General features: G+C 45.9%; 1 protein-coding gene across 1 annotated transcript in view; it reads left to right on the top strand.

The window, feature by feature from the left end:
- Window positions 1-24680, top strand: part of LOC311185463 (antigen WC1.1-like) — a gene marked incomplete at both ends in the record, with an annotated part of 81809 nt that overhangs the window by 42407 nt on the left and 14722 nt on the right. Inside the window, 3 exons of the mRNA XM_084256088.1 lie at window positions 4769-5083; window positions 5593-5907; window positions 22536-22850. Of these exons, the coding sequence (XP_084112214.1) occupies window positions 4769-5083; window positions 5593-5907; window positions 22536-22850 (945 nt within the window). The remainder of the gene's footprint in view (window positions 1-4768; window positions 5084-5592; window positions 5908-22535; window positions 22851-24680) is intronic.

Genomic DNA, 24680 nt, shown 5'->3' with positions numbered 1-24680 from the left:
TCAACCAATGCACCACCAGGGGAGGCCCCAGTCATCCATTTTTGGGCATTTGGGTTGTTTGCAGGTTTTACATATTGTAAATAGTGCTGCAATAAACATAGGGGTACAGGTGCTCTTTTGAATCAATGGTTTTGTGTCCTTTGGGTAGATCCCTAAAAGTGAAATTGCCAGGTCATATGGTAGCTAAATTTTTAACACATTGAGGAACCTCTATACAGCTCTCCACAGTGGTTGGACCAGTTTTCACTCCCACCAGCAATGTAGGAGAGTTCCTTTTTCTCCACATCCTCGCCAACATTTGTTGTTGCTTGTTTTTTTGATATGTGCCATTCTTACTAGGGTAAGGTAGTATCTCATTGTGGTTTTGATTTGCATTTCCCTGATGATAAGGGATGTTGAACATTTTTTCATATGCCTGTTGGCCATTTGCATTTCCAGGAGAAGTGTCTTTTAAGTTCTTCTGCCTATTTCTTGTCTGGAGTTTTACTTTGTTTTTGTTGAGTTGTGCGAGTTCTTTGTATATCTTTGTGATCAGTCCCTTGTCAGTTATATGGAGTGCAAAGATTTTTTCCCAATCAGTGGGGTGTCTTTTTGTTTTGGTTAATGTCTCTTTTGTAAACACAATGATATTTATCAATAAAAGTGCCATACATTTTTCGGTGTGGGTCTGGGTGCCTCTGATCCTTCTGATTGAAGTAACAGTGTGTCTTCATCTCTTCAAATTTATGATCCAGATGAAGCCCAGTTCTCTACAGTGCACTGAAAATATAAGGGGGCTTTGTTACCTTCATTTTTCCTTATTTGGTTCTTTGGGATTGTGTGGTGTTACGTTAAATGCATTAATTCCAACTTCAGTGACCCCTGGTAAAACTGTCTTTTCTCCCCCTGCCATTTCATGTACTGAGCCAGATTTTTAGAACCTTATCCTGACCTGTCATTCAAAGGTCAGATCAGTGGCAATGATATCCAGTAAATAGACAAGTTGCTGGACAGGCACTGTCAGTGAGAGCCCAGTCTTCACCCTGACATTTCACTCACTCTCTTCAGAGGGGCCTGTCAGGAGCTGAGGGAGGAGGTCCACATCAGCCAGGTTTTTCCCCAGACCTCAGTTGTGTAGAAACTGCATGTACATTCCAATATATACAAAAAGACACCAAAGTATCTGAGGCCACATCAGGGGATGGGGAGAGAGAGGGAAAAACAGGGGAAGGAAGAGACAAGGCTCTATGTGATGGTGCAAGGGTGATTTGGTGGTAGAACTATGGGGTCGTGAACTCTCACTCACTTTTCTTTTCTCTAGGATTTGTTCGTCTGGCTGGAGGGGTTGGGCCCTGCTAAGGGCGAGTGGAAGTGCATTCCAGAGGAGACTGGACTCCAGTGTCTGATGGGAACTTCACATCTCCCACCGCCCAGGTCATCTGTGCAGAGCTGGGGTGTGGCAAGGCTGCGTCTGTGCTGGGGGGCGTGCCCTTCAGAGAGTCAGATGGACGGGTCTTTGCTGAAGAGTTCCAGTGTGAAGGGCTGGAGCCAGAGCTTTGGTTGTGCCCCAGGGTGCCCTGTCCTGGAGGCACCTGCCACCACCAGGGGGCTGTTCACATTGTCTGCTCAAGTGAGACCCGAGCAGGATTCACCCTCCCTGCCTACTATGTTGGGGTAAGAAACACATGAGCTTTGGCTGAAGCCTTGTCTTCTCCTTCCAGCATACACCGAAGTCCGGCTCATGAACAACGGCAGCGCTCAGTGTGAGGGACAGGTGGAGATGAGCATTTCAGGGCACTGGAGCATGCTCTGCGCCTCCCATTGGAGTCTGGCCAATGCCCATGTTCTGTGTCGTCAGCTTGGCTGTGGAGTGGCCCTGTCCATCCCTGAAGGAGCACACTCTAGGGGAGGAGCTGACCAGGTCTGGGGGGGCCGATTTCACTGCTCAGGGGCTGAGTCCTCCTTGTGGAACTGCCCCATGACTGTCTTGGGTGTTCCTGAGTGCAGGACTGGAGACACAGCCTCTGTGATCTTCTCAGGTGAGACAGGGACTAGCTGCACTCAGGGTGCTCGGGTCCTTCAGAGTGTTACAGGGCAGCCCCGATATAAAACCCTTTGCCTGATGGCGGGTCCTCACCCGCATGCTTGAAAGGGACTTAATACTCCACTGCAGGCACACATGAAAGGTTAATAAAAGATTTATTCACAAGGGAAGGGGAAATGAGGAAATGTACAACTCAGGGAGAAAAGTGGGAGATAAAGTCTTAAATGAGTCCCACCCATTCCAACAATCTGGAATCCCAAATGACATGCTGAGAGCTGGCGGTGAGCCAAGAGCTGTGAAGCCAGGAGGTGAGAGCAAGAGCGACCCCAAGGCCCACATGTCTGATTTTATACCAACCCTGGCTGCTTAACTCCACCCTCAGGTCCCAGCCACCTTCCCTTCGGTGGTGGTAGGATTTGTCTTTCCCAATGTCTTGATGGCTTTGGTCTGGAGTGGGGGTGGAGTCCACAGAGTCTGTATGGAATTAGCTCAGGACTTCCTATCTCCCTAATAAGAGCAGGGCGTGTGGGAAAACTGGTTCATGAGTGAAGAATGCGTTATGTAGATACAAGTATTTGTCAAAATGTATCCCACGTACTCCTAATGTTGTTGTTTCATTGCATGCGAAGTACATTTTAATACAGCTTAATTTTTTTTTACCAATTTTCTTTTGCTTCTAGATTAATTCTCTGTGGTCAAAATATATGATTTTTATCACTTTCTCTTAGTTTTTCCTTTGAAAAACATTTGGAACTCATTTACCATAACATGCAATCAGTTTTGATCAATGGCCTACATGCTCTGAAGAATAATGTGTATTCTTCTGTTTTGAGGTCAGATTAAACAAATCATACAATTCAGATATTCTGAATACCTACTGATAGCTTTTGTCTCAGTTACTGTGACACATCTTTCATTTTTGGCTTCTGAATACACATTTTTCAAAATATGATCATGGGAAGCAATCATTTGTTTTACTTTTTCCAATCTCATTTTCTTCATTCCTTTATTCCTCAACATAGTTCCTCCTAGCCCATCAGACTTGTAGTAATAAACCCTTCTTACTTCTTCCTACTGCCTTGACACCAAAGGATCCAGTCGTCGCACCTGTGAATGAATATGTTCTCAAATCCACGCACATGTCCCGCAGACACACATTTTAAATTCTCTGTAGGAGAAGCTTAATTGAAGAAAAGCATTTCTCTTCCTTTTTAGGTCTCATGATAAGTGCCCTGGCTGCTATTGCTATGGTACCAATTTTCCCCAAAAAGTTAGCGACAGAAAAAAAATGCATTTTATTTTTCTGTGATTTCTGGGTCAGGAATTTGGGGAAGCTCAGTGGTGGTTCTCTCTGGTGGTTTCACATAGCTGAAGTTATTTGGGCTGAAGTCATGCCAGAGCTCCCTGAACTGGGAACCAGCATGCTCAATGACAGGTTGGCAGACCCCCTGCCTGTGGCCTCTCCCCAAGACAGGCTGAGCAGAGCAGCTCCCTAAAGCACTCAGAGGGGCTGGGGAGCGTGCACAACTTTCTGTTCTGGTGCAGGGAATCAGCAGTGTTGTCTCCACTGCATCATGTTGCCGACAAGCAAGTCATGAAGATCAGTGAGATGCAAGGGAATGAGGCAAAGATCTCACTACTCAGGGACACCTTAGCAAATAATTTTGTGTATGTGTTTAAAAAGCACCAGGATGTCAAAATGTCTCACTGTGATAGTGGATTTTTTTTTAAAGATTTTTTTATTTATTTATACAAGCACTAGGTATAGTCAGAAGCGAGGGTGAGAGAATTCACCAGAGCCAGAGCGGGGAGCAGAGCAGGCTGAAGGACCGAAGTACACTGCTGAGGGGAGCAGTGGGTGGCAGGAGAGGTCTGCGCGCCATGTGGGACCCTCCTCCGGTGGCCGGGGAGCAGCCGGGGATTGAACCGGCTCTGCAGAGGCTAAGGGCAGCTTCGCAACCCAGCATTCAACCGCTGCGCCACCGGGGAGGCCCTGATAGTGGAATTTTATATTCCACATTTCCTTCTTTCATTTGTGTATCTAAGGATCTAAAACTTCATAAATATGCGACTTAAACCTTTTACCGTATCTCTTGTGCCCCTTTCATGTTTTCTAGTGTTTCCTCCTGTGCTCTATTCCTTGTATTCTCCTCTGATCTCCCACTTTACTACTCCTGCTTTCAAATCATTTGTGAGGTTTTCAGAGTCATGTCTATAATTTATCTATAATGTTGAATTGACACAGATCTCAAGGGGAAATAGGCACAACTCTGTTCTTTGCTTCCCTCTGAGCATTGGCTCTAAAATGCTCACTGTCCTGGAAGCTCTGCAACCCTTAAACACTATTGCCATAGACCCACTTTTCTGAATACATTCTCAGTGATTCTTATATTTGTCTTAAAAACAGAAATATTGTTTTTTGGGGGCACAATTTCACAGAGAAAGTGAACTGTAAAATAATGATGCCTTGAGTGTTTTGTTAGAATGTTCATCCCAGACCTCTCCACTAGGTTATCATGTAGTTTAATGCATTTTCTGCTCTTCAACCCACTAACCCTCTGGCCTCACTGCTCTGCAGGAAACCAGACCCAGGTGCTGCCCCTGTGCACCCACTAGCCGTCGCCACCAGCAGGCTCTGCAGCCTCAGAGGAGGGCACAGCCAACTGCTCAGGTGAGGGCCTTCCAGGACCAGGAAAGCTTCTCCTTCCAGTTTAGATGCCCCCTTGACCTACTCTCCCTCCTCAGACGTCACACAGCTCCGCCTGGTGGGCGGAGGCCATCCCTGCGCCGGCAGAGTGGAGATCCTTCACCAGGGCTCCTGGGGCACCATCTGTGATGATGGCTGGGACCTGCGTGATGCCCACGTGGTGTGCAGACAGCTGGGCTGTGGGGAGGCCCTCAACGCCATGGTCTCTGCTCACTTCGGGGAGGGATCGGGGCCCATGTGGCTGGAGGAGCTGCAGTGCACAGGAAATGAGTCCCTCCTGTGGAAGTGCCCATCCCCGGGCTGGGGGCGCCATGACTGCAGGCACAAGGAGGACGCCGGGGTCATCTGCTCAGGTCTGCGCTGCACATTGTCCAGGGGCTGGGGGTAGAGTGTGAGGGTGTGGGGGAGACACTGAGCACAGTGTTTTAAAGAGACAGCAGAGCCCCCTTCCTCTGTCATCAGAGCAGCAGTGTTACACATCTCTCACCGTTCTCTATAATCACCTCTCTCTCTCTAACCAGCACTTTTACAGACAGTGGGTCCCACATGGGATTACACTTGGCTCACCTGGTTAATCCTCAATGTTCAGGTTAAAACCTTCCAAGGTTTTCACTTAGTTCATCTGCACAGTCTCTTTTCGTGTAAGGTCTCGTATGCACATGTTAATTGATGATATGCACAGTTTCCAGGGATCATGATGCAGACATCTTTGGTGGAGTTATCTGCCCCCACCCCAATCACACCTGCTTTAGCAGATACTGTAGTTTTGTCAGGAGGCAGCATCTAGCATTTCTTCCCTGCTGAGGGCCCAGAGCACTGAGTGGGGTGCTCATGGTGCCCTGTCTCCCCCTTTCTCTTTCAGAGTTCCTGGCCCTCAGGATGGTCAGTGAGGACCAGGAATGTGCTGGGTGGCTGGAAGTTTTCTACAACGGAACCTGGGGCAGTGTGTGCAGCAGCCCCATGGATGCCATGACCGTGTCTGTGATCTGCAGACAGCTTGGCTGTGGGGACAGCGGGACGCTCAGCTCTTTGGTTGCTGCTAGGGAAGGGTCTAGACCCCGGTGGGTAGATGGAATCCGGTGTAGGAAAACTGATACCTCTCTCTGGCAGTGTCCTTCTGACCCTTGGAAATACAGTTCGTGCTTTTCAGGAGAGGAAGCTTCCATCACGTGTGCAGGTGACTGCTGTATGTATCGGTCATCACCCATATGCTGTTGCTAGTGATATTTATTTTCAAATCCAGCTCATGAGTTTAAGTTAGGTCTTTAAAATGAAGTAGTATAATAATTTAATCCATATGTTCCAAACCTGTTTTAGAGGAAAATATAAGGAAACTTGTGCTGACAGCAGTGCATGTGAAAAATACCAGGTGATTTTATTGAACTTGTGGGGAGTGTGAATAATCTTCTGATGAACATCTAAGGAATGGCTAGTGAATGAGGACTAGCTAAATGCTATGCTGAACACCTTGAAATAAGTGGGCCAGGTCCCCATGCTCTGTGTCTCATATGCTCCTGAATTTTTGCATCGGAATGCATCTGTACTCATCAGACTCCTGATCTGTCTGCTGGCAGAGAGTAAACCGTGTCTTGTAGAATCAAAATTACACTCCAGGTCAGAGGACAGAGAAGAGAGAATATATAATCTCTACCTTCATGGAGCAGGAAATCCCAAGTTGAAAACTCTCCTTAGACTGAAGTTTCATTGCCACGAGGAATAGGAAATGTGTGGAGGGTGTACATGGGGCCAGAGGAGAAGTCCTGCTGTGATGGAGATGAAGGATGAGTAAGAGTTCTGTCAAGGAGGAGGTGGAAGATGATCCTGGTCAGTGTAATAATGGGTTTTGAGAAAATTCTGTCATGGCAAGAGGAGACGGAAGATAGGGGGAGCGAGGGAGGGGACCCAGAAGGCAGAGCAGAGCAGAAACCTCCCAACCTCTCGTGGGCACCTGCAAGGAAAAAGTTCCCTCAAGAAGGAATTGGTTTATCCTCTTGACTGTCACTGCTGAGAGGGCAGAGAGACCTTGGGTCTCCAGATCTTTCTTTTTGCTTTGCTCACTTCTAAGAGTGATCTGAATCCCAGTTTTCTTGGCTGATCTGTTATGTAATTTCTTTAAAAGATTTATTTATTTGTGCATACAAGAGCTGGGGTATAGGCCAGAGGTGTGGGGGGTGAGAGGATTCACCAGAGACAGAGTGGGGAACAGCACAGGCAGATTGACTGAACTACACTGCTGAGGGGAGCAGCAGGCAAGGCAGGAGAGGTCTGCTGCACCATGTGGGTTGCTCCTTGGCTGGCCAGGATTCGAACTGGTGTTGCAGTGGCTGTGGATAGCTTCATATGTTGCATCATAACCCTTGCCCCACCAGTGAGACCCATGTTATGTAATTTTTCCTTAAAAAAAGTGTAAGTGGAGTGTTGAACATGAATTTTTTCTGTGATTCTAGAGTTATTTTATAAATATCTTCTTTTTAGTACAACAGACTGCTGATATGATTTTTTTTGTATTTTCTATAATAGTTTACTCATAAATAATAAAGGAACTATATGCTTGACTAGATTTTAGTCATTTATTCATACAGCGCATTTGATCAGTCCTCTCTGCCCAGTGCTTTCAGAAGTTTGTACACTCACACGGGTTGTATGAAGGCCTGTGGGGCACCAGGAACTGAGCTAAGAGCAGGAGCACAGATGTGGGTCAGATGTGCAGGGTCTTTTCTCTATCAGAGCTGCATCTGTGTATGTGTGTGTGTGTTAGTTGTGGAGCATGGAGAGTGACAGACAAGACAAAGATAAATTAATTTCAGCTACTTGTATCAGACCTTCTTTGGGGGGCAAGAGCACCCCTCCTGTCGCTGACCCAACACTCCCCCTTTGTTTCCACAGAAAGGACGCCCAAGAGCTGTCCATCTGCAGCCCCCTGCACAGGTACATCAGGACCCCCCAGTTCCGAGGTGCCCCTGGGGCTCCTCCTCCAGCAGGGCCCTAACAGAGGGGTCCCCTGGCCTTGCAGACAGGGAGAAGCTGCGCCTGCGGGGAGGAGACAGCGCGTGCTCGGGCCGCGTGGAGGTGTGGCACGCGGGGGCGTGGGGCACGGTGTGCGACGACTCCTGGAACCTGACCGAGGCCCAGGTGGTGTGCGGGCAGCTGGGCTGTGGCTCGGCGCTGGACGCCCCGCGGGCGGCGGCCTTTGGCCCTGGAAATGGCAGCATCTGGCTGGACGAGGTGCAGTGCAGGGGCGGGGAGTCCTCCCTGTGGGAGTGCCCTGCGGCTCCCTGGGGGCAGAGCAACTGCAAGCACGAGGAGGATGCAGGAGTGAGGTGCTCGGGTGAGTGGGCGACCCTGTTGGGGTTGGAAGAGGGGACTTGTGCTGGCATCTAGAGGCTCTTCCTGGATTCAAGGCTCTTCCTGGCCTTCCTGGGCTTGGCAACTGGTGGCTCTTGCCTGATGCCTTGGAAGCTGTGAGAGAACAAGGCGCCAGAGTGGTAGGTGTGACCTGGAGCTTTCCCACCTAGCTCTGTAGTTGACCCCTCTCTCCCCTTCTCTCCAGGTGAGAGGACAAGAATCCCCCCCCACCCTTGGAAGTAAGTGACTCTTCTTCACTGAGTCGCAGATAGAGGTGACACCCTCATTTTCAGGGATCTGCACACTGGCATCTACATAATTCTGGAAAATTAGACATATCAATGCAGGAAAGGCCCATGCTCAGGCGCTACTGTCCTGTTACCTCTGGCAGCTGTAATGCCCCAAAACTTCATCCACTTCACTTTATAAAAATCCCTTAGAAACAGATACAGAAGACAACTGGCACATCTCAGGGCAGGATCTGTATGGGCACATCTTGGGTTCAGGCCCAGGCATTGGATCTGAGTGCTAACTTCATGGATGAGGACTCAGTGGATGAGCAAGACAAGGGCGGGTGGGGAAGGGCTCTCCTGGACCTACAACCCTCTCTTGACCTCACAACCCTCTTCTGTCCTTAGGCAGCAGATCATACTCAGCTCCAGGCCTGGGCATCTTCTCCCTGACTGGGATCATCTGCATCATCTTGGGGGCCCTTCTCTTCCTGGTCTTGGTCATCCTGGGGATTCAACTGCACAGAGGGAGAGCAGAGCACCAAGGTGGGCCCTGGGGATGCTAAAGGGAAGTTGTGGGAAGGTGTTGAGATAGTTATGATACCAAGGAAAGTGCCCCAATATTGCGTCCACCCTCGCAGTCTGGCAAAAAGCACCTTCTCTACAGTAGCCTTCAAGATTCGAGACAGCTGAATCCTTGGTTGAATGTAAAACCTCTCAAAAATTATGACTTACTGTGAGAACAATGTCAGTGGGAATTGAGTATAGGATCGCAATCAGTGTCAGGAAAGCTCTCTCTGTCCCACAGAGCTCAGGAAGGGGCTCTGGCAGCCCAGAGGGAACCCCCAAGGGTTGGCACGGGAGAGCACCATGTGCCTTGCCTGTTGTGTAGGGACTGTTTCTAGGACTCTTCTCTGACGTCGTGCCATTTTCTGCAGCCTCACTTCCTTTCGAAGATGTCATAGATGAGGCCTTGTACCAGGAGATTGATAACTATGCTCTGCCAGATAAGGAGGACCTTTTGGACAGCCCAGGTGTGTCCCATGCCCTCCCCGCTGTTCCTGAGCTGACCATGGGTTCCCTTCACATTTATAGACTCAACCTCTCAGCCTCCTCCCAAAGCAGGAGCTCCCAGTCCTCTCCCTACAAATCTGAAGCTCCATGTCTTCTGAACTTTGACACCGGGTCTCCTACTATGGCAAAAGATTTCTGTCTGTGATGTTCTCTCCCCACCAGGAAACCTGTCTGAAGACTCAGTGACTAAGTTGCCGTATTACACAGGGGAGCCTGTGGAGAAGGGAGACCCTGGATCTGTCCCAGGTAGGAGACACAGATATTCCATTTTTTGTGGGGATGAGAAGGAGGGATCTCTTCTGAAGAGAACTTCTGTGATGAGGATGGGAGGATTCTCTTCTGTCTTCTTCACAAAAACCTTTTGCTCTCTCTCTACTCTGTCACCTCACAAAGGAAAATATCAGACCCAGTTCTCTGTATCCACAGCTACTTCTAATCAGTTGCAGACATGCATCGAATTCTTATAGACACAAAGGCCATTTTTTTCAGGAATATCTAAAATTGACATTCTGAGAATTTCCATGGTGAGCATTGGGAAGTGTCGTTTGCACAGGAGATGGTGTGATGTTGGTGGGTCATGTACATACTGAGACCCCAAAAATTGATTTTGCTAAGACTTAGAAAACATGGACTGGACCTGCCTGGTGGCACAAGGGGTTAGGCTCACCACTATGAAGCTGTCTGCAGCCTGTGCAGCATGAGTTGGATCCCTGTCCAGCCAAGGTGCTACTCACATGGCACAGCAGACCTCTCCTGTCTAGTCTGCTCCTCCCCTCAGCAGTGTATTTCAGTCAGTCTGCCTGTTCTGTTCCCTACTCTGTCTCTGTTGAATCCTCTCACCCCCTACATCTCTGGCCTGTACCCCAGTCTTATATAAATAAATAAATAAATCTTAAAAAAAAGAAAACATGCTCTGGGCTCCCTGGTTGCACAAGGGGTTATGTTGCAGCATTATGAAGTTATCTGCAGTCAGTGCAGCATAAGTTCGATCCCCTGCCAGGGAGCTAACCCACATGGCATAGCAGACCTCTCCTGTCTCGCCTATTGCTTCCCTGAGTAGTGATTTCATAGATCCCCCTGTGTTGCTCCCCACTCTGTCTCTGGTGAATCCTCTCAAATCTGCATCTGTGGCCTGTACCCCAGTTCTTGTATGCATAAATTAAAAAAGACGACAACATGGAATACTGGTGTTTGTACTTACCAGCCACTGGAAGCTCTTATTGACAAGGAAATTAAGAGAGGAGATTTTTCCTCCTAGATCTTCCCCAGATGGTGATGATGGATAGCTCTGGGCATGAGACATGAGACCTGTCAGAGGGATTCTGAAATTGGAACCTTAGATCAAAGCATCCTTAGATGGGTGGAGTGAAACCCAAGCCCCCTTTGGTACAGGACAAGGGATCGCCTGTCTGTGAGTGAGAGGTACCCAGATTCCTTCTCCTGCCTGCTCTGTGTTTCCCACAGACTCAAAGGGATGTGGGCAGGTGGGTTCTCTTCCTCCATTTTCACTCCAAGAACTGATTTGTACATATTATATTTACAGCTCCATAGCACGTGCTTGAATGTAGTACCTGGTTTCATATTACCATAGCTTTTGTTGATGCTTTATGGTATGAGAGGTCATGTTAGGAAAGTATACTAGAATATTGGAAGAATCAAATAATATCTGAAAATATTGAGATGAAATATATTTTGATCCCGGGCCAGAATAGCCCTGGACTTATTCCTACTTCCCCAAGAATGAGTAGGCATTATTTTTTCCCAGAGGAGGAAGCTGGTACAGTGTATTCCCAGCCAGGTGAGTTTCAGCTCTGTCTCCTGTAGTCTCATTTCCTTCTCAGGGAAGAATGAATTTGGACTTGTCAATAGTTTATCTTCACTATCAACATCTGGGCCCCTCTAGACCTAGATGTAGTGTCGCCTGGATATTGTCTATTTCATCTCTTCTGAGAGGAGACATCCTGTGTTCTCATGTCCATATGCTCCATCATCTCAGTACAGACATTCTTATATGAGTGGCAGAGTCTTTATTCTCATTTTTTTATCTTCCAAATTAAGAAATATGATCTGACAATAAATTTGGGGGCTTTTTCATTTTGTGGGAAAAATTCTGGAAAGTTTCAATAGCAGCATCAATTAAATTTGAAAGCTAGAAAAATGTGTTAGGGGAACCATGTATCCAGATCTTTAAATTTGGCATTAACTCTTATTAATGCAGATATTCAAAGGCCCTAATTGGAGTGAAAATATCTCAGCTGTAGAATGAAATTAAGAGATAATTTTCTTGCATTGTTTCAGTTGTAGATGAAAAACCACCTTCCTAGGACGAGGCCTCTGATTATATGTGAGCACATGGGGCCTGTGGAGCAGGGGGTCATGGGATGTGGTTGAGCTGCTCCCTTTTGTCCTCTGAGAAAGAACCCAGATTGTTCTCCTGAAGATTTCTGGGTCTGGCTTGGGCTGGTATTGATGTGGTATACCTCAGTCACCAAGATTGAGGAATCTAGGGTAGTCACCTCCTGCCCCCATTCCTAAGGAAATCAGACCACATAGGTGTGATAGTTTTCACTCTCGTCTCCAGTCCTTACCATTATTACCCCAATACCTTGCAAGTGTAAAGAGCAAGACACATCTTTGCACAGAGTAGCTGAGTGGAAGAAGCAGCTTTAGCCTTTCAGAGAGTTGCTGGGTCTCACAGATACCCTGTAGTCTTTGTGCACTCGTCTACTTCTACCAAAAAATTCTTTTTATTTTCACCACTGAAACTAGATATTTCTTCACCTTGCAGGCCTCTCTCTGCAGTCTCATAGAGAAGCTGCCATCTCTGGCATGGGGAAGAGAGGATGCCCATTGGTCCTGAGACAAGAAGACCCTGGGTATGATGATGTTGATATTAGCACCATGTAGCACCACATTTGGATCAAATAAATCTTCAAAGTACAGGCTGTAATATCGTTTCCCCCAAAAATGAGAACTCTGTCTTCTTTCTTACTGCAGAGTTTTTACTTGAGCCTGTGATGAAAGGACAGTCTTCATAATTAATACCCTGAGCATCAAGGTCAAGTGTTGTTAAGAGTGCAGAATCATTGACTCCACTGACCTTGGAAAATTCAGTCTTCAATCACACCCCACCCCTAAGTGAAATCTCAGTAGAAATATCCATGTATCACATCCTTCATCCTACAGTCTTACTTCTTTTAGTGCAAAAAATGTCACACTTTCTGGAACAGTATAGAAACCTGAGACCTAGCTCTGAGCTAAGTATTAACTCAGTAATATACATGTGGAAACACTTCACTGAATATTCCAAAAAATCCACGCCTCCTTTGCTAAACCCAGAAATGAGAGTCACAGTGAATGGGGTGAGTAGGCGGGAGGGAAATGGTTGCAGCTCTTCTAATTTTGCCAACAAGCTTATGGAACATCAATGTCAAAAATCTCCCTACAATGCCCTTCTCTTCCCTTTTGTTTTCCAATATCCCCAATCTGCCCTTTCTCCATGAAATTGCGCATCCTGGTGTTCATAAATCCTCATGGTTTCTACCCTTTTCCATGAACAACTCTTTTATTCCCAACTCTGAGTACATTTATTTAAGCCCATATAATCAAACTTCACCATTACAAACCATTATGAAGTAGCTTATTTCTTCCTATTCCATTTCCAATCATCCACATCTATTTACTTCAGTTGTAACAAGAAAGAGAATTGGGGGGATCAGGGGAGGGAGGGCTAGAGGGAGACAAGCAGATAAGTCAAACAATAAAATTCTTCTGGAATTACATTGTGTCTGGAAACATTTCTGGTTCATCATGCGCTACATGACATTTTATAATAAGTCATCTGCAAATCAGTATGGCGAACATTTACAGCTTTCTAAGTTCAGAAAATTTCACCAAGGTTTTTTGGTCTTTGTAAAATAACTACTTTGAGAAATAAGATGTGTACTACCAAGAATGTCCATAACATAATGGAAAACTTTTCCAAAATGGACCATCTACATGTGCAGTTATTTTTTTCAAATGCTCCACAAGCAGTACCTTAAATCAAAATTTGGAAGACACTAGCGACATTAGAGTCACAAAACCCTGAGCTGAGTCCATGGAGCTGCGCACACATGCAGCTCAGCTTCTCTCTTTAGCCTTCTTAACTAATTATTTAGTGTCATTTTAGGGACCAGCATATGGAGTCTGTCAGGTTCTTTTGGAGTTAGGGATCAAGTTAGAGTCCCTTGTCTAAGGAAGTGACACCTGGAACATTGTGAATCTGGGCAAACTACACCTTGAGTGGCCTGTGAGGAGGTGAGGAAACAGTGAGGTCACTCACTTATTTCCTGAAGAAAAGTGTGTTTGAGGACCAGCAGTGTAGGAGCAATTAGGGTGAAACTTACTAAAATAGCAATATCAAAAGTACTTTATACAGAATGTTTAATGTTGAGCTATTTCTATAAACACATATAGGCCATTACTGCTCTATCAGAATACAGGCATTTAGAACATCTGTAGCCTCATCTCAGTTTTAAAAACATCATGGTAAAAGCACTGAGGATGCTCCGGGGATGATCATATTCATCATTGTCATGTGCAGGGTCCTCTTTCTCCCCAGGGAGCAGCTGTGAACTGCCTCTTCCTTTCTCAGGGTCAGTTGATCTTCTAGTGACCTGCAGAGAAGAGTCTAACATGGTGAAGAAATTTTGATTAAAACTGTGACAAGGGGACAGGACAGTAGCTCAGGGAGGAGAAGGACCAATGAATGGTGATGAGAAAACATCCCTGAAGGCCCAGTAATGCTCAGGGAGTCAGGCTATGTCAAATTAGTTACAACAAGGGATTTATCAGGAAAACCTCTCAGCACCCAGTGAATGTGGTTTCTGAATCATCAGAGATCTGTGGCCACCCAGAGGTGCTCTATGAAGACCTGTGTCCTGGTTCACCAATTCAGCAAGGACATGACCCAAGAACAGGGAGAATCATAAAAAGGAAGGTGAGAATTTTTCCTTTCCCAACGGCCACGTCTGAATTTGCACAGAGAAGGAGATAGGAGATCGGATCCAGAAGGAAGCTCAGCTCCTCCTGACAGTGTAACTTTGCTGGTGATGGCCTGATGTGTGTTCCCAAAAGTCCACAGACACCATCATATGAGCTTCTGTTCTCCACAGTCCCCGGTTTCACAGTCACAAGACCTTATTCCCTGAGAATGAGCATCTTCTCTGCCCACTGAAATGTCTGGAGTAGAACAGCTTGCTGCTTCCACAAATTCTGAGTTTTTAGTCCAACATTAGGGCTTTATTTTTAAAGCCACCACATAATGACTACCCATATTAGTGCTAAAATATGTTCATAGTCCATCTCACATCCCCCAATGTCTATTAATTCTTACACTGCAGTAGTTAAAAAAAATCCCCAACCACCCTTTACATACAAAAGAGTACAAAAATATTACCAGCAGTGCTTCCATTGTGTGATTTGGGAAACACACTCAATTCATCTACAAATCTTTAAGAACACATATTTCAGATATAGCTATGATGCCAAAATCATCCTACTCAGGGCAGAGGTGAAGGATCACAGATCAACTATTCCACTCACCTGTCTGAGTGACCCTCATCACATTCTCCTCCTAAAGGGGAAACTCCTCCTCACTCATCCCAGATGCAGAAGGACCCTCAGGCACTGGCACATCTTCAGCAGCATCATAACCCTTGCCTGGGCATAAGGCCTCTGAGCTGAGGGATCTAAGCTGTGAGGTGATCAGGTAAAATCATAGTAAAAGGATAGTTAAGTAAGAGCTAAATACCTGTTCACCTGAAAGTCTCATGGTTCCTAAATGGAGGAGCCATATATTCCATGTTCTAGGGGTCTTTTTCTAGGCCAAAAATTTCACTTTTATTGCATAAGTCAGTAAAATATCTGAATCTCAACATTTCCTGATTAAAACTTCATAGAGATAACTAAAATAGTCAGATTATGCTTCCCAGATTTTTTTTTAAGACAGTGTTTTGCAGTCTTCCTGCTCAAATCACTCTACCTCCAGATATTCCCAGGCCCACAGGAACCTCACCTCATTCAGCCAGATAGACCCTGATCCCTCCCCGAAGTGAGCAGAAACTGTGGCATCGTGGGCTTCCCCACAGCCCAGCTGTCTGCACACCACCTGGGCATCAGTCAGGTCCCAGTCGTCATCACAGATGGTTCCCCAGGAGCCCTGGTGAAGGATCTCCACTCTGCCAGTACAGGAAGGCCTCCGCCCACCAGGCAGAGCTGTGTGCTCTCTGCGGAGAGAGTCAGGTCAAGGGGCATCTATCCAGAAGAAGGTTTGCCTGGTGCTGGGGGCCCCTCACCTCGCAGCTCTCAGTGCCCTGGTCTGAGGCAGCAGAGACTGCTGGTAGGATCAGCTTGTGGGTGCACAGGGGCAGCACCTGAGTCTAGTTTCCTGTGGCAGTGTGGTGAGAGGCTTACTGGTATTGAAGGGCAGAAAACGGAATTAAACTATGTGATAACCTAGTGGTAGGGCCTGAGATGAACGCTGTAATGGGGCAGTCATGGCATCCTAATTTTAGAGTTCACCTTCTGTGTGCAAAGTTCTGTCTCTGACAATGCCAAAGTTTCTTACGTAGGCCAAACACTGAGAATGATCTTAGAGAGGTGGTATAATCCAAGAGTGTCTGAAAGTGTTGCAGAGCTCCCAAGGCAGTGAGGACTTTTGGAGTCAGGCTCTCAGACAGAAGCAAAGAGCAGGGCTGAGCCTCTTTCACCCCGAGATATTTGTCAACCAGTGTTATCACTAGACATTGAAAACCTCAGCAGAGATTTTGCCAACACTCAGGACTCAGGGAAAATCTAGTGTAATTCAGAGTTGGCCAAGGAGGAGGAGCTTGTTACCCAGAACCCTCCTACCACAGAAGGAGAGTACTGAGTGGATTATTCCTCACAGGGATGGAGGCCCAGTTTCTAGTCACCTCAGTTTCTTTTCAATAAGGTGGTCAGCTGCTCCTAAGTCACATGGAGGCAGGAAGCAATCTACGGTAAACTGTTCTCTTTAAAGTATAGGAGAAGTAATTAGTGTAAAAGAAAAACTTGATACACTGCATTTATTAATTTATTAAAATTAAGAACTTGGCTTATGAACAAACAATATAAATAGAATGAAAATAAAAGGGCAAGCGTTAAACACTCCAAACTATGCATAGATGTGTGTGTGATACACAGGAATGTGTGAACCTATGTGTACACTAATCCATAGATGACACATATACAAATGTATCATACATACACATTCAATAGACACAATGACACTTGTCATTTATATTTTAATGAAAATAGTTGTTACATGAAAAAATAATGAACTCTGTTTTGTTGACAGCAAGGATGAGCTCAAGCAATTTGTGTGCAGTGGATTCCATTTCCAAGCACTGCAATGGCACCATCTTATTTGGCCTCCCGGAGGCCAGAGAGAATAAGAAAGTTGACTAAGAGGCTCATATGAGAATGAAAGGAGGAAGGGGAGGCAGAGGGACTGAAATGTTGACAATGAGGATGTTGGAACAGAAGGGCACCCTCTTACTAACCAATACAGACCGGGCTGCCAGGTGCAGATTGCCACAGTGTGAAATGGGGATGAAGTAGAAAAAGGGGAGCCTCACCCATGAGGCTAATGACCATGTTCCTTTAATGCCAATCTCAACTTCTTTATTCCCCTAGAATTTATCATTCTATCCCCAGTTTTCTAATGACCTGGCTTTTTGTTCTTACTGTTAGAGGCTCCTTGTTTCTTTAGAGCCAGATCACGCTGGTCAATTGACACAGGAGACATAGGCTGCATTAACTAAAATTCTTCTTTACTGGGTCCATGGGCTGGAGAAAGAGTCACGCATGTTTCTTTAATTTATCTTCAGTGTCCGCTCTGGGGCCAGATGACATCTGATGTTAGAAAACTTTGTCTCTCTTACAAGGAGACAGTTAAGATAGAGCATCTAATTGGGGTTTGAACCTCAGAAAGTTTCCATTTATGGAGTGTTTGATGCAGGGACGATGTTCAACAGGGTTTCTATTGGCTCCGGAAGATGGCAAAGTCAGGGGGTGGGACTATATAAGCCCCTCCTGGGAGTGGGAGCCCCCAGTAAGGACTGAGGGCTTCTTTGTATATTTGGGGACACTGATAGCATGAGCTCATAGCTGCCATGAATGGACACGTCTTTCTCCCAGGACTTGCTGTTCTCCTCTCCGCTGTCCTAGCGAGCGCCCAAGGTAAGCAGAGCTTCCCTCCCTAAGGTCAGCAGAGACACTGGATCAGTTTTCAGGCTCTGGGGGTGAGTCCTGGGATTGCAAAGGCAACTTCTCTCTGTTGACCATTTAGTTTTGTCCCACTGTGATCTTTAGTGACGGCGAATGTTCCTTTTTTTTCCTTGGGGGCTCTGCTTTTCAAGTTCAGCTGTGAGATGTTGCCCATATTAAAACCTTGTTGTCAGATTGACCAGAATCTGTGTTCAGCCCTCCCCAATAACATCTAAAACAATGAAAATGTCTGATGACTTCCCAATTTTCCTGTAATAGATTATGAGCGACTTCCTGAGGCTGACTCTTTGAGATTCCTGCCTGCAGTCAGTACTGTGTCTCCCCAACATGATTCTCGATTTCTACTCCTTTACCCTAAGGATGAGAGCGAGAGGGAGACAGAGACAGAGAGAGACAGAGAGAGAGAGATAGAGAGAGAGAAACAGAGAGAGAGAGAAAGCACCAGAGAGAGGGAGAGAAAGACAAAGAGACAGAGACAGAGAGAGACAGACAGACAGAGAGACAGAGAGAGACAGAGAGGTGAAAAGGGAAGTTCATAGTGCATGTGAAAGGTAAATGTGTGGCAGGAGCATGTCTGCCTGTAGAAGTACCTTTCTAGAAAGGAGTGCATAGAATCACACTCTAGTCAGATGGCTGGGTTGTGGTGGAAGTGGTGGTGGTGGTGATATGTGTTTTGGTGTCTATGATGAGGGCAGATATGGATGCCTTTAAAGAAAACCCTCCCAATAGAAACTTTAATTACACCCCCAGATAACCTTGCACCTGTAATCTAAGTCCAAACTTGAGGTGATTTTTCCTTCCCCACAAACCAACAGCCTAAACGTTTTTCTGCTTCACTGCCTTTTCCCCAGCACTGGGTGCTGACAGGACTCTGTCTCCCTGCCTGTGGTGTTTCTCTTTTTACCTGTTGGCTCCATGGTCCTCCACCTCAGGGGAGCAGAAAATTGGATCCAAATGTGGGTGCCCCTGGGTGGACTGAGATTAGCACTGCTAGCAGAGGGCTGTGGCCTGTGAGACCAGGATGGGCCTCTCTTGGCCAGTGTTCCCTGCCTCATTGGGAACTCGATGGTGTCGGTGATATCCTAAGGGTCTGCTGTTGAGGAAGAGCCCTGAGCTTGTGAATGTCCTTAGGTGGGTTTTCTCCATGTAGTTCCCCCAAACTTGACATGGCATCTGCTCTCCCCTGGGTCCCTGACCAACAGCCCAAGATATCAGGGTTGAGCCCTGACTTGACAATGATCTAGCACATCCTGGTCAGCTTAGTCTGGTGTGGGCCTTGGGCCTGGCTGCTCTAGATGCTCCTTCCTCTCCACCACTTCCAGGTTCCCTGTTTCCTCCTGATTTTAAGCCCCTTCACTCAGAAGTCTCCATCTCTTTTCTTTGGGAAATTCTCCTGTTAATAGGAGTCTGCTTCTCACTACATTTCTTGAAACTTCCATTCCTAGGGACGTGACCCTTTGTGAGGACAGCTGTTCCTTGCAGGCTTTGCAGGTTCTTAGGTGTAGAACTACACTCTGAAAATGAAATATAAAATTGGTGCTGATTCCATTCTGGCCTCTGCAGCTGTGAGAGCAATGAGTACATTTACCAAGAAGAAATCACACTTCACTCTGACAAGCATGATTTCTCAGAGACAACATCTCCTAAGAGTATATGACTCAAGCACAGGCTCACATAGTAAGGCATCAGTGCACACGAGTTGCCCCATTTCCTTGTTTAATTGCAGCCCTGGTGCCAGGTGCCAAAGAGCACTGACTCTTCCCTGAGTTCAGCGCATGCACCAGGACCTGCCTCTCCCTGTCACCCTTTCTGAATGTGAAGTCCCTGCTTTAATAGAGGCTTGTCTCATAGAACAGAGTCACAGAAATATTTTGGATTTATCTTCCTGTTCTACTGTTTTTCATCTGGTCTAAAGGATACTCATCCAATGTGTGTTTTAACCATGTTTCACAGTATATTTATTTTCCCATCAATTCATTTTCAACTTTCTTTGTCCTTGTATGTTAGACAGGTAACATTTACTTGAATTTTGTTGTTTTATCTTGATTTGCTTTTATTTTTTAAAAGATTTATTTATTTATGCATACAAGAACTGGGGTACAGGCCAGAGGTGCGGAGGGGGGGTGAGAGGACTCACCAGAGACAGAGTGGGAAACAGAACAGGCAGACTGACTGAAATACACTGGTGAGGGGAGCAGTGGGTGAGAGAGGAGAGGTCTGTTCCATGTGGGTTGCTCACTGGCTGGCTGGGGATCAAACTCCTGCTGCAGAAGCTGCGGATTGCTTCATGGTGCTGTGCTTAACCCTTTGCACCACTAGGGAGGCCCTTGATTTGCTTTTAGTTGAAGTATCTGATCCATTTACTTTAGACAAGTGCTGATGTTGTTAATATGTACCATTTACTCTTAATTGACTCACCAGCTCTATATGCCCTTTCCATTTTTAGGCCTTTTTTTTTTTTTTAAAGATTTATTTATTTATTTATTTATATAAGCACTGGGTACAGTCAGAAGCGCTGGAGGATGAGAGAATTCACCAGAGTCAGAGCGGGGAGCAGAGCAGGCAGAAGGACCGAAGTACACTGCTGTGGGGAGCAGCGGGCGGCAGGAGAGGTCTGCGCGCCATGTGGGACCCTCCCCGGTGGCCGGGAGCAGCCGGGGATCGAACCGGCACTGCAGAGGCTGCGGGCAGCTTCGCAACCCAGCGCTCAACCGCTGCGCCACCGGGGAGGCCCTAGGCCTTTTTTTAAAATTAAACAATGATACTCCTCTTTTTCTATGATTTTTATCAGCTTTACAAGGTGTCAGGGTTCTCATATCTTCCTTGGTATTCTCTGAGCTTCTTGAAAATGTGAGTTATAGCTTTCATCCATTTTTTAAAAATTGTCAGCCATTATCTCTTCAAATATTACTTCACTGTTCTCTGTCTCTGTCTGTCCTCTTCCTCAGCTGGCAAATGTTACTTTGATATCTTTAATATATTTACAACTCTATGTTCTTGTCTTCTCCCACCCTTTTTTTTCACTAAATTCATGAATCATAGTTAAAACTCATTTGCCATGTGTGTTTCTAACTTCTCTTATATTGCTTTCCTTTTCACTATGTCATGTGAGCCCATCTTTCTACATGCCATGTCACTTCATATTTAATATTAAAAATTGTGTGATAAAATAAGAAACTACAGATCTTTTCTGTAACCTGGAAGCATCATCTTCTGTTCAGCTAGGCAGGTGGGGCTGGGACTGCTGAGCACCCAGATATTTAACTGTAACCCAGACCTGAGCTTGAACAAGCATCGCTGGCAGTTTGGGTGACAGTCTACCTCTGCCTATCTCTGTGCCTGTGGCAAGGGCATTCTGGGAACTCAGAATTCAGCTGAGAGCCTGGATATTTTGGTAGCTCAGCACCAAGAGAACAAAGGACTAGCCACTCTGCTTTCCAAGAGTTTTGACATAGCCTTTGACTTCCTGTCCTGAACAACATGCACACTGGGCAAATATTTGCAAGCAAACCTGCTCTATGGGCATGGCCCTCAGGAATACCTATATCACACTTGATGCCAGCGCTTACTCTAAGTCGTTCATGGAATGGAGAATAAAACCTACAACTCCCCCATTTTTTATTATATTTATTTTTTATTTTATTTTTATAAGTTCTAGGTTTTATTCTCTATTTCATCCTTAAATTGCAATAATGACACATTATTGAACTTCTCAGTGTTATTTTTTTATATATAAAATGGAGAAAATAACACAGCAAGTGTATTTGACAGAAAAGTCAATTCTCTTTTTATTTTAAAGAATTATATATTTATTTATACAAGCACTGGGTACAGTCAGAGGCACGGGAGGGTGAGAAAATTCACCAGAGCCAGAGTGGGGAACAGAACAGACTGACGAAATACACTGCTGAGGGGAGCAGCGGGTGCTGCAGGAGAGGTCTGAGCACCATGTGGGACCCTCGCCGGTGGCCGGGGATGGAACCGGCGTTGAAGAGGCTGCGGGCAGCTTTGCAGCCCAGCGCTCAACTGCTGCCCCACCGGGGAGGCCCTCAAATCTGTTTGAGTTTTTTCAGCTCAGGAATATAACCTGATTCTATCTGTGGTGGGGTTAGAGATACATTATATTTCTCTTAAACACTGAATAACTCCAAATTTTGAATAATAGCAATTCCTGACATGAAGTTCAAGTAGAGATTATAATGTTTCGGGGAAGAAGCAGATGTGTGATGCCCAGTGTCTCAGGCCAAGTTAGTCTCAAACACCATCTCTCATGTGAGGTGGCCCCATCTACTCAAAGAGAAGTTCATTCTGGAGCCTAGACCCATAAATGAAATATTCTGGGCAAATACATGGCCTGTCTCATGGTCCTTAATTTTTCAGCTGTGAGTGACGCTAGCAAGAGCAGCTCTGACTGGAACGGGTCTCCTGGCTGCCTCCAGAGGATTCTGATAAGCTCCCAACAGTTTCCTTTAATTCAATAGCATGGAAATGGGTATAATTTATAAGGAATCCACCAGCTACAAGCCCTCTACAGCCACTCTGCACTCATTTAGCTGTTCAGGGCAGAGATTCTGACATTTCGGGACACCTTGTCAGATGCCGTGTAGACTCTACATCAGGGTTACTCTGACTGGACCTGGTCACACCTGCTCTCTCAGACTGCTCACTAGTTGTTTTCAGCTCCATTTCTCCTGTTCTATCCTATTTTCAACTCTATTGTGCTGCTGAGTGCAAGCACTGTGTCTCCACCAGCAGGCTCTGCATCCTCAGAGTGGGACACTGCCATTTGCTCAGGTCAAGGGCCGACCAGGGGAAGCCTTCCTCTTCCAGGTTACATGGCCCCACCCCCCGACTCTCTCCTCAGACAGCCCGCAGCTCCGCCTGGTGGACGGAGGCCATCACTGCGCTGGCAGAGTGGAGATCCTTCACCAGGGCTCCTGGGGCACCATCTGTGAGGATGGCTGGGACCTGCCTGATGCCCACGTGGTGTGCAGACAGCTGGACTGTGGAGAGGCGCTGGAGGCCACAGTCTCTGCTCACTTCGGGCAGGGATCAGGGCCCATCTGGCTGGACAATCTGCAGTGCACAGGAACGGAGTCCCATGTGTGGAAGTGCCAGTCCCAGGGCTGGGGGGAACACAACTGCAAACATACCGAGGATGCAGGAGTCATCTGCTCAGGTATGGTCAGCGCATTTTCAGGGGCCGAGGGAATGGAAAGTTCCTAGGAGGCTGGTGTCTGTTGGGACAGCAGAGATAGATGGCTGGAGAGGTCTGAGACACATCCCATCTCTCCATAGTCCTGAGGGCACAAAGCTTCTGCGAATGATGAGCGTCCTTTACTCCTAAAGAAACTGCTCATCCTTCCTTCTGCATTGGTCTTACCTGACAAAAGAACTTAATCTATTATCATCCTGATTAAAACCTACTCATGATTCTTTCAAAATTTACTTTTTGTAAGAGTAAACTTATGTAAATCTCCACACTAACTCCTTCTCCACAGTGAACTGGTCTTCGGCAGTCCCCAAAGCAGCTACATCAGGAGGCCCAGAGTGTGCCAACTCAGTAATCCTGAACCAGTCACTTCCCTGACAGAACCTCCCTGGGTTCTGCTTCTCTGGTCTAAATAAGGACAAAGAGCTTGAGCATCTCCAATAATATTTGCATCTCTTTAAACACATTGCTATTTTAAAAAATTATTTATTTATGTATGTTTTGCATCATTGTTCATTTTTAAACAATGTTTGCTTCCTCCCACCACTCAGGTGTAGTCCCCATACAATTTCCCCCACCAGTTCACCCATGCACCATCACCACAATCCCATGTGCTCCTCCCTCCCTCCTTCTGACCCCCCCCCCCCCCGCAGGATGTCTCTGGTTTATAATTGTCTGTTTTTGTTTTGTTGTGTTTTGTATTGGTACAAGTTTTCCCCCCATATCTTATTTGGTTTCCCTGTATTCCTCCTGTAAGTGAAACCATTCGATGTTTTTCTTTTTCCTTCTGACTTATTTCACTAAGCATAATTCCTTCTAGCTCATCCATGTTGCTGAAAATGGCATTAGTTTATCTTTTTTGATTGCTCAATGGTATTCCATTGTGTAGGTATGCCACATCTTCTTGATCCAGTCATCTATTTTTGGGCATTTGGGTTATTTCCAGGTTTTACCTATTGTAAATAGTACTGCAATAAACATAGGGGTACATGTATTCTTTTGAATCAATATTTTTGTGTCCTTCAGGTAGATCCCTAGGAATGGAATTGCTGGGTCATGTGGTAGCTCCATTTTTGGTACACTGAGGAACCTCTATACAGCTTTCCATATTGGTTAAAACAGTTTACACTCCCACCAGCAATGCAGGAGAATTCCTTTTTCACCACATTCTTGCCAACATTTGTTGTTGCTAGTTTTTTTGATATGTGCCATTCTTACTGGTGTAAGGTGGTATTTCAGTGTGATTTTGATTTGCATTTCCTTGATGATAAGGGATGTTGAACATTTTTTCATATGCATGTTGGCCATTTGCATTTCCAGGAGAAGTTTCTTTTAAGTTCTTCTGCCTATTTCTTGTCTGGATTGTTTACTTTGTTTTTGTTGAGTCGTGTGAGTTCTTTGTATATCTTGTGATCAGTCCCTTGTTGTTGTATGGAGTACAATGAATTTTTCCCAATCAGTGGGGTGTCTTTTTGTTTTTGTTAATGTCTCTTTTGTAAACACATTGACATTTATCAATAAAAGTGCCATACATTTTTCAGTGTGGGTCTGGGTGCCTCTGATCCTTCTGATTGAGGTAACAGTGTGTCCGCATCTCTTCAAATTTATGACCAGATGTGAGCCCCGTTCTCCACAGCACACATTGCAAATATAAGGGGGTTTTGTTATCTTCAGTTTTCCTTATGTTGTTCTTTGTGTGGTGTTAGGTTAAATAGATTAATTCCAACCTCAGTGGCTCTTGGTAAAACTGTTTTTTTTCCCCCTGCCATTTCACCTAGTTAGGCAGATTTTTAGAAC

The sequence above is a fragment of the Talpa europaea genome (genome assembly GCF_964194135.1).
Source record: "Talpa europaea genome assembly, chromosome: 15".
Classification (NCBI taxonomy): Eukaryota; Metazoa; Chordata; class Mammalia; order Eulipotyphla; family Talpidae; genus Talpa; species Talpa europaea.
This window is presented reverse-complemented; position numbering and strand designations above follow the sequence as displayed.